The sequence below is a fragment of the Labrus bergylta genome, chromosome 2, assembly GCF_963930695.1.
Source record: "Labrus bergylta chromosome 2, fLabBer1.1, whole genome shotgun sequence".
Taxonomy (NCBI): domain Eukaryota; kingdom Metazoa; phylum Chordata; class Actinopteri; order Labriformes; family Labridae; genus Labrus; species Labrus bergylta.
This window is the reverse complement of record NC_089196.1, coordinates 3927188-3942128: the sequence shown is the minus strand read 5'-3', so window position 1 is coordinate 3942128 and position 14941 is coordinate 3927188. Positions and strand designations below refer to the sequence as shown.

The 14941-nt window shown below is 41.7% G+C and overlaps 1 protein-coding gene across 1 annotated transcript in view; it reads left to right on the top strand.

The window, feature by feature from the left end:
- Positions 1-14941, top strand: part of loxl2b (lysyl oxidase-like 2b) — a 41606-nt gene that overhangs the window by 18352 nt on the left and 8313 nt on the right. The window contains exons 4-8 of the mRNA XM_020647105.3: positions 144-355; positions 5132-5348; positions 9104-9287; positions 11838-11989; positions 12692-12859. Of these exons, the coding sequence (XP_020502761.2) occupies positions 144-355; positions 5132-5348; positions 9104-9287; positions 11838-11989; positions 12692-12859 (933 nt within the window). The remainder of the gene's footprint in view (positions 1-143; positions 356-5131; positions 5349-9103; positions 9288-11837; positions 11990-12691; positions 12860-14941) is intronic.

The window sequence follows — 14941 nt, the reverse complement described above, 5'->3', positions numbered from 1 at the left end:
ACACGTGCTCAAACTGTTGTTTTCATAATAAAATAAAAGTAAGACAGAACTGGCTGCTCATGAAAGCAGCTTTTATGTAACACTGTCGTCATTAGAGCATGTTTCTTTTCATTTACATTTCTCTTTGTTTTTTTTCTCCACAGAACCTTGATATTCAAGTGGAAGATGTACGCATACGAGCCATCCTGTCGTCGTATCGTAAGCGTATCCCAGTAACGGAGGGCTACGTGGAGGTGAAGGACGGCGGCAAATGGAAGCAGATCTGTAACACTGAGTGGACACAGCTCAGCAGTAGAGTCATCTGTGGCATGTTTGGCTTCCCCGGGGAGAGGAAGTACAATGCTAGAGTCTATAAGTGAGTATTAACTACAAGTACTGTGTGTGCAATGAAATAAAGCGCCCCTAGTGGGGAATGATGTGGCCCGACACTTTTCAGATTTTTAAGTGTAAAACGTATTTGTCAGCTGATTTGAGTCATTACCTCAATGCACTTATAATAGTTTGCACTGGAGCCCGACCGATTAATCTGCTAGCCGATACTATTGGCGTATATTAGCATATGAAATTACTATCTCCAATATGATCCGATATTACAAGATTTATTCACCAGTCAAATAGCATTTCATTTGAGTTCCATTGTATTACACTAGCAGTTCTCTGTCACCAGCAGAGGGCGCATTATGGATAACAACAAGCATTATCACCCTCCAGATTGAAGCGGTGATGCACGTACATGCTTAGTTACTTCCCAGTTGAGTGACCATCTTGTCTACGTTGTATATCATTTCCACTAGTGCTTGATAACTGCATTTCAGTGATCAATGCAATAAATAAGTATATCCATATCTATCTATCGCTACAGATCTTAGAATGATATCTGCCGATATATCAGTTTGTTTTCTCTTTCTGGTATTGATACTGTATCGGCCCCAAAACTGCCATATCGGTCAGGCCTTAGTATGTACTGTATTTTAACCAACATTTTTTCCATCATGCTGCAAGAAAAGCAACTAATGCTATTATGAAATGTTAAAATGAATATGGGCATTTAAAATGTTGTATGGATTATATTGCCTGTCTAACTGGTTGTCAATACCGTTATTGCAATTATCCTGGTTCAAAGTTCACAAGTGACACATTCCTAGCAGTCACACCCTTTAAGAAATGCATAAACATTACACCTTAGTGGTCAAAGGTCAAATACAAATAAATAGTCATCTGTTTCAATGTATGAACTGATGAGAACTGAGAAGATACAAAAAGATCATACATCTTCCAAATTGTGGATCTCATGCTCGACCGAACAGGCCCTTATACATTAAACCTGACTCATATGTCTCCAATATCAGTGCATTCCTCAAAGCTTTCGTATGTGTGAGCCTCTACTGAGGATCTAAATCATACCAACATGCGGAAGCTTGCAGTCAGATGGCCACAGGTTAATCTTGGCATTCCTTCCAATTTCAAGCACTCTCGTTGACCTTGGATATATTCTGTAAGTGCATGTGCTGGAAGTTTCCTCTGCTTTAGGTAACCACAGCAAGAGTCAACGGTTTCATAACTTTCCCTCTACGTGTCACTCTCCTCCAGCTTCAGCCAAATGAAACGTGCGTTTAGTCAGGCTGTTGTCTAGGAGCCAAGTGCGCCTGTAGTTTTATAATCATTCGTTTGCTCCTGGGCTGATTCTTCTCTAGAGCTCCTTTTTTTTAGGATTTATTTTGGGGAATTTTATGCCTTTTTGTAGGACAGAGGAAAGAGTCAGAAATCAGAGAGAGTGGGGAAAAACATGCAGGAAGGGAGCCTCACGTCGGATTTGAACCCCGGCTGCTACAGTCTTTGTACATGTGGCGTGCTTTAACCACTAGGCCACCTGCGCCCCCTTCTCTTAAGCTTCTATTTTGACTTCATTCAGAGTCAATGTAAGACTGTTCTGAGGTTTCATTTCTCTCCAGCTCTCCTCTCAGGTTCAGGAAAGCCCCTTGAGCATGTCTCTGTAGTATCCATGCTTTCACCCATTAGTGTGGTTTCTCCTTATCTGTCTCCTCCGCCTCTTCTTTTCTTTTTCCACTAAAAGACCAAGAACTGACAACGGCAGCGCCATTTTCAACTTTTTATCAAACATTATTCGTTCGAATCCCTCCTGCGGCTCCTTTCCCGCATGTCGTTCCGTACTCTCTCTCCCTGGTTTCCAACTCTATCCACTGTCCTATCTCTCCATTAAAGGCACAAAAAGCCCAAAAATAAATCTTTTAAAAAAGAAAAAAACGTGTTCCCTCAACATGAAGCCCTTCCTATATAACCATAAGCACTTGCGTAAAATCACCGGCCCGCCCACTCTGGGACGCTGAGAGGCAAAATGATGGTAGTTCTGTCAGAAGTTCAAGGAGAATCAATTCAAGGAATGATGAAATTATTTATTTTAGTATAAAATTATTCAAATCAATAAGAACCGAATCAAATTTGGGCTGCACATCTGAATGGAGATCAGTCTGAACTCTGTCGGAACAGTAAGGAGAGGGATGGGGAGGAGGGGAGGCAGTGCACTGAGGGACAGCTTTGTTTTCAGACTGTTTTCTTTTTGCAAAAGTGCCTTAACTAAGCTTCGCTGTCATCACGTCTGTGTTGAATCATATTGATTTCACGATGGCGTAATAGTGGCGTCCCAGTCTGCAAATTCACATTGGGTTTCAGTGTAGCAGGCTCTCCATACAGTATATAGTCCAAAATGCACGCGTACACACAAGGCTGCTCTCCCCAGCTGGCTCGGCTAATACTGTCTCCCCTCTGTAATGCCTCTGAAAGTCGCATTTTTAAGAATCCATATTCAACCTCGTAAGATAACAAACAATCCAACAACTGAAATACTGACATATTGGAGCATTACTGGGGTTTATTTTAATCGATTAATTGAATTACAAACTGTAATAAATGCTTGACTCATTCACAAAAACAGAACTCACCATTCTACACGTCCTCAAAGGTCAAGCTCCAACACACCTTTTTCAAACTGTTAATGTCCAGTGATTATTACAGATTGTTTTTAATTTAAAATTAAAATAACTGTTGCTTTGTGATGCTGTCTGAAGTGGCCAAGCAGAACCTCAAGGGATTCTCAAGTTATTTCTCAGACATGAAGCAGCTCCTTCAGAGCCACACCAAACATAATAGAATTATTTTCTCTTTTCGCTTAACTATTAAAGACACGTATGTTTACGCTGGCATGCAAAATCCACCGCTTCTCTTTGTCTGAAGGCACACATTTGAATGTCGTTCATCAGCAGTGAGTAGCAGGTAAGGTTTATTAAAGAACTGAAAAACACAACAGTAGTCTACGCATGTAAGCACACATTAAAATAGATTAGGGAAGCTTGGTGAGCGATCCACTTTCACAGCCCCATGCTGGACAAACTGTTTATTCAGTCATTGCAGCATTTCCAGTATCACAGCTGTGTTTATATTGAATTAAAGGAGGAGATAGCAGAGCAAGTCCTCCGGCCAGGACTTTAGCTCTTCGAAGCTTCCAGACTAGAAGCTTACCTCTCCCAAGGTTTAAAATGAAAACAAATATAGCCCATCCTTACTTTAATCCATTTCTTAAACACACATCTCAGACATGTGTATCCATTCTACAAAGGAAGCTTATTAAATTCATGAATCTGGCTCACTTACAAGTGGAGAGGCTGACATAAGCACCCCAACTGGGCTAAGAATGTTTTTAACCAAAGTTTATTTGAGTTCATGAGCTAATAAACCCTCCAGCTGTTAGCTAAGCTTTCACATTTGGTTTAATTACACAGTATGCTAACTTCATTGACATTATCTTTAAATCACACAATCCCCATTAAATCTCAATAGATGTATTAATTTCAAGATAATTTCATGTGCTTCTAGGGTATTTTATCTAGATATTTAATTTAGAGTCCGACCGATATTATCAGCTGGCCGATATAAACCAGTGACTATCGGTATTGGCAAATTGTATCGCGGATATGGGCCGATATTACTAGATTTATTGAACAGTCCAACAGCATGTAATTTCAGTTTTATTGTTTTACACTAGCAGATCTCGTTCACCAGCAGATTGTGCTACACTGATTATAACAACCCATCAATCCCTCTTTATCTGTGTTTATGTGTTATTTTGTCGATTACTACAAATCATAACAATATATGGAAAAGAGGGTTAGGGTTAGGGTTAGGGGTTACTTGGAAAAAGAGAGCTGCAACTAAGGCTCGAATATATCTTACAGAGTCCTCAACATCCTGTCTTTGGTGAGTTTGAGCTTCTGCCCTCAGGTAGGAGATACCGATTAGAGCCTGACAGATTTATGGGCAGGCTGATGACATCTAAAGGTATGAGCTAATTTTATCTCAGATATGCACCGATATAACTCGATCTATTCTCCAGTCAAATAGCATTTCATTTGAGTTTCATTGTATTACACTAGCAGTTCTCTTTCACCAGCAGAGGGCGCTATATGGATTACAACAAGTATTATCACTCTCCAGAGTGTCAAGTGATGATGCACGTACATGAGCAGTTACTTTCCAGTTGAGTGACCATCTTATCTACATTATGTATCTTTTCCAAAAGTGATTGATAACTGCATTTAAAGGATCAACACTATACATGTGTATATATATTTCTATCTCTACAGATCAAACATAGATCTAAGAAAGATATCAGCCAATAAATTGGTATCTAATATTTTTTCTCCCCAATATGGATATCGGTATCAGGCCCAAAAAATCTCATATCGGTCGGGCCCTAATTTAATTGCAAGTTCAGACTCTTGTTGAATTGCACTTGAGCAAGTTTATGAATTCAAGTTTTCTCCTTAAATCACACAATTGAGGGTTCGTACTCTAATAAATTTTTAACTACTTATTATAGTGGTCTAACAAGTTGTCATGCATCCATGTTTGCAAAGTAATGCTGTAATGCTGCAGAGCCTCGAAAGGCTCAGGTAACAAAAAACAAAAAACAAGCCTTTTGTAAATCCATTCCCAGGGTTTACAAAGGTTTTGAAAAATAAAAAACTTTTGCTCCATGTAGGTAGCTAGTTTGAGATGAATTACATCTCATACGCCAAAAGAGTTAATCAATATCCTTTTCTTTTTCTCTGTCCAGGATGTTTGCACGTCGGAAAAAGCCAACATACTGGGACTATGCTGTGAACTGCACTGGCAATGAAGCCCATGTGTCCAGCTGTAAGCTGGGTCAGACTACATCACCAAAGTCCAATGCGACCTGTCCTGGAGGGCTGCCTGTGGTGGTGAGCTGCGTGCCGGGGAGGGCCTTTGCCCCAACAACCATGACAGGATTCAGGAAGGCCTTCCGACAGGAGGTAAAGACCCAATGAACTGTTTGTTAGTTAAGTAGTGGGTCAAATATGACCTGTAGACAAAATACTGAAAGAAGCTATACTTGATAGTCACAGTTATGGATGTCTGTCATCAACATCAGGACTATTCTTCTATTCATCAGGGAAGATCAGACCTTACCTGTCAGAGCATCAGAGTCAGACAGGAGTCTAGTTAGAGACTTAAGGCCTTGTTGTGAAGGCTGGATCAGACGCACTTCATTGGCAGAGCGTAGTGGGCAGGAGGGTGTGTAGACCTGGATTATAGAGTTTAGGTAAGGAGTAGCTGCTTTGTAAGCGAGCAGCAGAGTTTTAAATTTGATGTTAGCAGTAACTTGGAGCCATTGGAGATAGATGAACAGCGGAGTGACGTGCTCTTTTGGGTAGGTTAAAGACTGGACTAGTCACACTGTTGCGTTTTGGATCATCTGCAGGTGTTTGATCTTGCATGTAGAAAGACCTGCCTGCCTGAAGTTGCAATAGCCAATGTGTGATATCACAAGAGCCTGTACCAGGAGCTCTGAAGCATGCTCTGAAAGGTAACTTTCTGGCTTGGGGGACTGGCTTGGATGAAGGTTAAGATGAAGGTTGCGTTCATTCATCCATTTAGAGATATCAGCAAGACATGCTCAAATTCTTGCCGATGCTGTAACGTGGTCTGGTGGTAATGACAGGAAGAGCTGGGTATCGTCAGCATAGCAGCGGTATATGAAGCCATGAGAGCGGATTATTGAACCAAGTGAGCTTGTGTTTATAGAGAAGAGAAGTGGACCCAGCATTGACCCTTGAGGCACCCCTTTGGCTAGATTGTGCGCTCCGGACACTTCTCCCTTCCAAGACACTCTAAAAGATCGCCCGGAGAGGTAGGATATGAACCAGCAGAGGGAAGATCATGAGATGCCGAATTCAGAGAGCGTGGAAAAGAGGATTCGATGGTTAACTGTGTCAAATGCAACGAACAGGTCTGGCAGCAATAATATTGAGGACTGACCGGCAGCTCTATAGCGTTTATTTTACTGAAAGTAGTGCAGTACCCGGCTTAATGCCTGACTGATTTGGGTCAAGCAAACGTTTCTGGATTTTAAATGCTTTTGATATATTGACTTTACTTTAAAAAAAACCTGTGCTTTGCCTCTGGTCACTTCCTGTCAGCACCTGTGTGTCCAATCTGACTTAAATTAAAGCTATTTGTTTGCACTTTCTGACGTTGTTTCTCCTCTCTAGATCCGTGCTTGTGTTGTACTCACTCTCTGATGTTTGTCGGTTTGGATAAAAGCGTTTTATAAATGAATTGTAGAACTGTATTCTGACCCTAGAAGTCAACCACTGATTGATTCTTTTGAAGAAAATGTGGCTATTGTACTCCATAAATTAGATTTGGACTTCTTCAGTAGTTATTTAGGCATGAAAAAGAATTGAAGGGGCGGCTGTGGCTCAGTTGGTAGAGTCGGTCGTCGTTCAACTTGAAGGTTGCTTCTTCAAAGTCAAATCAATCAAAGTAACCAATGACGTCAGGCTCTGATCATGCTGCCAGAAAGATTAACATATAGAGTCCAATCCAGTCCGCCACAGCTGGAGTCTTAGGTTTAAATGTTTGTACTATAACTGTATACTGACACTACAGCAAGTATGACCTGCAGCATTAAGTATGACCTCTTTATAAACACAGACTTGAACAGCACCCTAAACTCTGACTGACCTCCAGAAGTCCCTGGATGTGTCCATTTAGTCAGATGATAAAAAGACTGATCTCAGAAAAACAGCTGCTCATGGCTCAGCTGGCTCTTATGATTTCTTTTAGTTAGAGAAACATTGTCAACACTTGTCAACGTATGTTCTGCACTGAGTGTCCCTTTATGACATTTGCTGGAAATGTCTCTTCAAAGTGAGTCATTATCGTGTGGCTTCAAAGATGACATGATGTAGAAAAACTCTTGGCGCAGAGATAGGAAGGAAAACTTGGACGTCAAAAAGAAATGCAAATTGACTTGACATTGTTTAGCCTTTTCTGGACTTCTAACTACTCAAAGCTCTTTTACTCTTCAGGTCACACCCAAGTGCCTGCAGCCACTTTTCAATGTGTCCTTTGACGCTTAACCCCAAGCTGCTCCCGCTTCTACGTCAGTGGCATGTGAATGTGTATGATTGGAGCGGCTGATACTGGTGGTCACTTTACATAGCAGCCTCTACCATCAGTGTGTGAATGTGGAGGTGCGACCTGCAGTGTAAAAAGCGCTTTGAGTACTCAGAAGACTAGAAAATAACTGATGTGAATATCTCTCTGCGACTACATCAACAAAACAGAATGAGCTTTTTAAGTTTGTATGCCCTCTTTTCATGTTACAGAGCACAATGCTGGGCTGGAAATCACAAGTATTACATCACATCTTAAATCTTCCAACCCAGGTTCCCAAAGTGGGACTTTGGACCCAGTCTCTAGCACAGTTGAGCTGAAATGTTTGGGAACCCTTGTTACGACCCACTCAGCAAGTCTGTGTTCAAATTATTAGATCCTAAACCAGATTTAGGTCACTGAAAATGCACCTTTTGGAAAACTCCTTCCAGGGTGAAGGTTTTCAGAAACTCTTTTTAAGGTGTTTATGTGTGGCCCTATGGTGTAGACGGGGAAAACTGAGTTTTATTCTTTTAACGATGTGCTGTGCGCCGGTTTCTCCTTCGTTTGTCATGATTGTGCGACGCTGTCACTTTTGTTTGCATGAGATTAGTGCGATGGCAGACGTCACCAAACTAGCTGGTGCTAACATTGCTAACTGGACTTTTTACATGCTTACACACAGTGGCGTAGTGCAGGGTATACGCAGGTATATGCAGATATACCCACTTCTAAATCTCCTCTGATTCACACCTTTAATTGATTGACCATATTCAGTGGGATGCTGCAATTCCCAGGATGTTGAAGGGATGACTCTCCCTACTCTGTTTCTCTTAATATGCAAGAGGAGTCTTATGTCACTGTTAGCAACAGAGGCCATTTATTCTCACTTGACAGGACACACCTAAAAATCATGAGGGGGAAAATTAAATGTATACCCACTTCTTCAGGCACCACTACACCACTGCTTACACATACACACACAGTTACTCTTCCATTATGTTGATGAGCAGAGACGCCTGAATGGACAACTTTCAAAATGAAATGGTCGTTGCAGAGGAATGGGGAGAAAATGTTGGAATGTTAAGGACATCATTTTTGACTTGGCGTGCTCATGACAGCTGTGCGTTTTGTGTTTTCATGTGGACAAAGATGTTTAAAAAAATACTCACCTACATGCGGACTAGGCCTAAGAGAAGCATGATATCTCATAGAATATGTGAGGGGTATTACGGAAAATGATGGCTTTTTTCCTTACAATGTTTCTTTCTTCTTACTGTCTGATTACGTGTCTGCACTCTGTGGAGGATGAATTCATCAGGCGTAAGGATGCAATGCAGAGCCCTCACATCAGGACGTCTGGGTTTGACTTTTTAAATATTAATAGCAGTAAGTCAGGATACCCTGTGCTACTCATGTGTTTATTCAACAGTTCCCAGTTTGTCTAATCAGGAAATGGGAGAACCACATTTACATCACGCTCCACAAACGTGAAGCTACCACATCTGCTGCCTCAGCTTTTAATCACAGGAGGAGGAAAAGTTGAGCCTCCAAACTGACCTAAATATGTGGTCTACAAGTGGAACATTTGACACTCATGTCATTGTCTGCTCTTTTCTCTCTTCAGCAACCACTGGTTCGTCTGCGTGGAGGGACCATCGTAGGTGAGGGCCGAGTTGAGGTTTTGAAAAACGGAGAGTGGGGCACCATATGTGACGACAACTGGAGCCTACTGTCTGCCACTGTGGTGTGCCGGGAACTGGGCTTCGGTACGGCAATAGAAGCTCTGTCCGGCGGTCGCCTTGGACAAGGTAAACAGCTTTCACATAAAGTATACTGAATCTCTTTCAAGCTTCTAATTGTGCAGTATCAGAAGAGGGATGAAGCATAGAGAAAAAGATGGTATGGACTTATAGAAATAGCTAAACAATCTGGACTATAGAGGCAGTAGACCTGAAGTTGCATCATGGGAATTAATTTTAGAGTGACTAATTTGGGGTGGCAGTACCTCAGTCTGTAGGGACTTGGGTTTGGAACCGGAGGGTCGCCCGCTCAAGTCCTGTTGCGGACAAAATGTTGAAGTTGGTCTGGTAGCTGGAGAGGTGCGAGGTCACTTCTTCAGTACTGCAGAGGTGCTATTGAGCAAGGCGCTGAACCCCCAACCGCTCTGGTGCACTCCCTGTGCTGCAGCCCTACTCTGACATCTCTCCACTAATGCACGTCCACAGCTCCTGTTTGTACATGTGTGTATTTTGTTTGTGTGCCTCGAGTTAACAGAGTGTACAACCAGAATTTCCCCTCAGGAATTAATAAAGTATGTAAAAAAAAATCAGCACATGTGGAACAAAAACACATCCCCCTAACAGTTTTTATTCAGTTGTGATTTTTCAGTAAAGGTTTTTATCACTCCTTTGCACCACTGAGCTAGGGCTCGGCAATTAATCGTGTTTCAATTTCAAGTACAATTTTGTCTTCCCACGATCATAAAAAAAACAAGATGATCCAGATTAAATGATTACTGTGCCGCATTCCATGTTGCAATTGTTTTGTTTCCAAAGGTTTTGTAAGCCAATCGAGGGGGGAGTGACGTTTATATACTGTGACTGCTGCACGGTGCATACAGCGTATACATGCGACCGCTACGATCTCTGTGCACGTAATTAAATGGCTGCATTAAGTTTTCTGTTCTCCACTCTTTTGTTCATATTGTGATTCTGCTAAACTAAACATAGCATTGATATAAAGGCAAATATTCTCATTATAGCGTCGTATAAGTGGACTCTGTTTCTTCGTCCGCTACTTCTGCGTCTTTCTTTTATGTCACCCCTTACCTCAGTAGACTCCCCCGCGCCCCCTCCTGTCTGACAGGGAAAGTCTCCCACTATGAGGAGCATATGTGAACAGTCAGGTCAGGAGACCCTCCGGAGCAGTCCTCCTGAAACTATCTGGATAGTTTCAGGAGTGCAGATGTGAAAACAGCTTTGTAATGGGTTTCTCAATGTTTTATGTTGCCAAGGAGAGCTGCCTCCTGCTGGTATTGATGGGAAGAACATTTATTCTTTAAAATGTGTCTGCTACACTAGGATTGAATTTTTACTCTTAAATGGAGTCAAATTCCAAAAGAAAAGCTAGTTTTGGTTTATTTCTCTACATTTGGAGACAATAGTCCTGTTCAGACTGTTACAAGCCGCAATATTTACACCCCTGTGAAGTTTGGCCTTTAATCTGAATGAGGAGGCGTAGTGGGGGGACAAATCGATCCCCCCTCTGTACCGTCTTTAAAGAGGCGAGATGATTTCAGCGGAGCCAGCTGGAGAGTGCAGTGCTGTGTGTGTGCATGTCTGACTGTGTATATGTGGATTTCCTGCTGTGCCGTGCTTCCCCACGATGTGTATTCACAGACTGGGACACCAAAATTACGCGATAGCTGAATTAATAATAATGTACAAAGACGTGATGACAGCTGAGCTTAGTTACGGCGCAGTCTGAAAAGAGCTTCTGTGTTAGATTAAGGCCTTGTCCAACGACAGATGAGAGCCCTGACAGAGGCAAAGCTTGTGCTTCCTGAGTGTTGGGGATCGGCCCAGAGGACAACCAGCTCTCCTTTTATTGACTTTTTTTAAGGGGACACCTGACTCTGAGCACTTTCACTTTATTGCCTCCTCAGACTCAGGTGTCTCAGACTCAGGCTCTTTAACCAGCTGCATGGAGAGGTTTACAGCACGACCTCCCACCCAACTAACATGTGCCACTCACACTTCTAAATTACACACTCAGCGTACTGTCGGTGTTATGACGTGTTTCACATTCCTTGCTCGCCTGCTTTTAGGTTTCACTATGGAAAATGTACTTTTCATCTCAAGGAATGACCAATAAATAAATTGGCAAAAACAATCCTATACAGGATGGTGAACCCGGGGAAAGAGAGGCGGGCTGACTGCACATTCCAGGAACATTAGACGTGGAAAATGTTATAAAAAAAAAGCGGGGGGAATGGTCTTTTTCCAAAATGATTTTCCGTCATGATTTCTCATGAGTGGCTTTTATGTCACCCCTCATTGAAAGAACAAAAACCTAAATGTTGATAGCACACTACTCTTAATCATCAAACAGTTTCCAGCAGATCTGAATGCACTACAACTTTTAAGAAGTTTTTAGAAGTCATCCGGAGCCTCGTCCCTCTTATGCTAAGTTAAGCTACTTTGATTCCAGCTTCATAAGACGTACAGGCATGCTATGAGTCTCCTCGTCTAACTCTCAGCTATAAGTCATACTTCCTGAAATCAGGACAACATCACAGACGTCTTGACAGTTTCTGTGTGAAGCAGATGATGACATTTCCTTCTGTCTGTCTTTGTCAGGTATGGGCCCCGTGCACATGAATGAAGTGGAGTGCTCTGGATTTGAAAAGTCCATCACAGAGTGTCTCTTCAATAAGGAGGCTCTTGGCTGCAGTCACGAGGAGGATGCAGCTGTCAGGTGTAATGTTCCTGCCATGGGCTTCCAGGAGTCGGTGAGTCTTAGCTTTGTTTCAAACTGCTGTTCCAGCGCCTCTATCCAAGGGTTTTCTATCCCACTGACAAGATCAGTGTATTTTCAGAGACTGTCCGGTTCAAATCCCCCAAAAAACAGAGGTGATCCGTGAAGATTTAAGTAAAAGTTTTAATGAAACAGTATCATATTGCTATACGGACTATGCACATCTTGTTTTGACTAATCAGGGTCTGTATCTGCGATCAGCTGACATGTATGGGCCATTGAGAAGCCAGAGCAGACTGAGATCGACGTTACAGCCGGCTCTCAGCGCAGAAATATGAAAGACTGATTCAGCCAATTCTAGTATCAGCAGATCTGTGCTCATTTTACAAATCAGCTCTAAATAATACAAATAATGTATAGATTGTCCTTTAAATTGAATAATACTTCTACACACTCCCTACTTTTCTATCTATTGTTTTTCTCAGCATACCTGTTTGAACGTACCCTGTTTGTGTACCATGTCTTCTAACTTTAGGGCTTTTCAAAGATCATACAGTTCTTCATTGTCTTTATGTAATGGCCTCTTAGATACCTTGTTATGTAAGCTACATGTTTTTTTCAGTTTGAGACTCTTAATGAATAAATGTCAAACCAAAGACACATACATTCATGATGTGAGAGGAAGGTGTGAAATCAGTCTTTAAACTGGTGCTTTTAAATGACTTCACGCCCACAGCTGCGTCTAAGTGGAGGCCGAAACCCCTTTGAGGGCCGCGTGGAGGTGCTGGTGCAGAAGAACGGCTCTCTGGTGTGGGGGACGGTGTGCAGTGAAGGCTGGGGGACCATGGAGGCCATGGTGGTCTGCAGGCAGCTGGGCCTGGGCTTTGCCAGCAATGCTTACCAGGTAACGGGGCATAGATGGTTTGGTGTACAAATTAGCCTGTTTGGGTTTGTGGTGAACATCACAGAGTCAAAATATAAAGTTAATAGAAAGAAAATGGTACGGACCAATGATGTGATAAAGTTCCCATAGAACTATAAAACTTAGTCCATACAAATCTGAACACAGGTGTTCCCACAAGATAAGTTAATAACCATCAAAACTTTTGATTTTGTTTTTGTCTTTACATTGAGATTGCCTAAAATAGTCAATTACGTTAAATTGAGAGCAATTAACAGCTTCAGCTCATTTTAAACTGGACACTTTGAATCTAATCTGCTGTAAAGATCTGCTCTTAGACTCTTTGCGTCACACTTAATCTTATTTCCAAGACAGTAAAGCAGGTTAGATTATTATATTAACTGCTCTGTGCTGTTTGCTTTGTTTTGCGACTGATTGTGGAGAGAAGCGCTGCCCCTCTCATGCTGACACACACACCTGCATTTGTTCCGCATATACATGATGAGCTAGGAGGATAGAGGACACGTGTTCCAGTGTATTATAAAAATGTTCTCTGCATTTTTTTTCAAACTAAGCTTCTCTCTGGACAGCCAGCAAGGCCAACTCCTACTGTACATAATGAAACACTCACATCCTGCCTCACAGCCCAGACCATCTCCTCACATGTGGAGGAAGCACTGTGTTGGTATTATCATTCATCTGGCAATTTAATTTCACATTAGGACAGAACATAGCCAATTCAATATCCTTAGTCTTGTCATCCCTTTGATTAAAGATCACTCACTTCAAGAACACATTATGATAGAAAGGGGGCACCCTCTGGTGGTACAAGTGGAGAATTACCTTTATTCACAGCAGTGTTGGTACAGCTGCACGGTTTCATGACAGTCAAATATTGAAGGGGGAATCGACTTAGAAATGATTTCACCCTCTAATAGCTCTGTTGAATGGTTCTGTCTCAAGGTCCAATCTACAAACTAATGATGTTCAATGAATATTGAAGTAAACAGCGACTTGTGTCCTCTGCACATTGTTTTGTTAAAATCAGGACAAACAGAAGTTTAAAAACATGTTTAGAAAGTGTTTTTACTGGTTCATTTAAATGTGTTTAATTTGTGTTTAAAGTTTATTCTGCCTTATTTGAACTTACCAGGTGATCTCTGTAGTCAGTCTTAAGTGAAAGTTTTGTGTTGCCCACTGGAGGGCAGCACTGAGCACATGTCAGCTAATCAGGTGTTTGTCAGTGGTGTGTGAGAGCAGGAGTGAGAGGAGAGTGGCAGAGACTCAATTCAGTGTAGGGAAGACATCCTGCTAAACTAATATGATGGATTGTTTCAGTATTGTGTTTCAAAATAATATCCATGGAAAGGAGTTGAGTTGTACAGCATCCTCTGTGATCTTCTAGGCCAGTGGTTCTCAAACTTTTTAGACTGCGTACCACCGCCGAAAATTACTTCTCCAAGTACCACCATTATGGTAGATGTTAAAATACTCTGTAGGCCTATTTCTACACACATTTTACGCAGGAAGTTATTTATTATTAGAGAGAGAGAGAGAGGGAGGTGGAGCGACTGTCCGTACATGCATCAAAAACTAAAGCTTCTCCTGGCTCCGTACAGCTGCTTGCTGCCGATTGTGTGCTGAACTCCAATAAATAACAGAATATCTGTTAATGTAGGCCTACAGCTGCTTGCTGTTGTTTCAGGACTGAACTATAACGGAATATCAAGTGGAACTTTTCAAAACTCGAGGTGTACTCCTGTTGTTGTTTATGTCTGTGTGTGAGCATAAATTGAGCAGATTAAAGTTGTTTGTTGCAAAAACTAGATTAATTTAGAGGGTAAAACAAATTTGGTATAAATACAACTCAATAGATACAAGACAGATAAGATAAGAGTATGACAAAATTTAAAAAAAATGTTGTTTTATGCTGAACGTTTTTTTTTATATATATTGTGGAGATTTCTTTACGTACCACCACAGGGAGCCCACGTACCACCGGTGGTACGCGTACCATAGTTTGAGAACCACTGGTCTAGGCCTTTTAAAGACTTGCAGAGGTCGAGAGAGCCGGCTCTTCTTTTG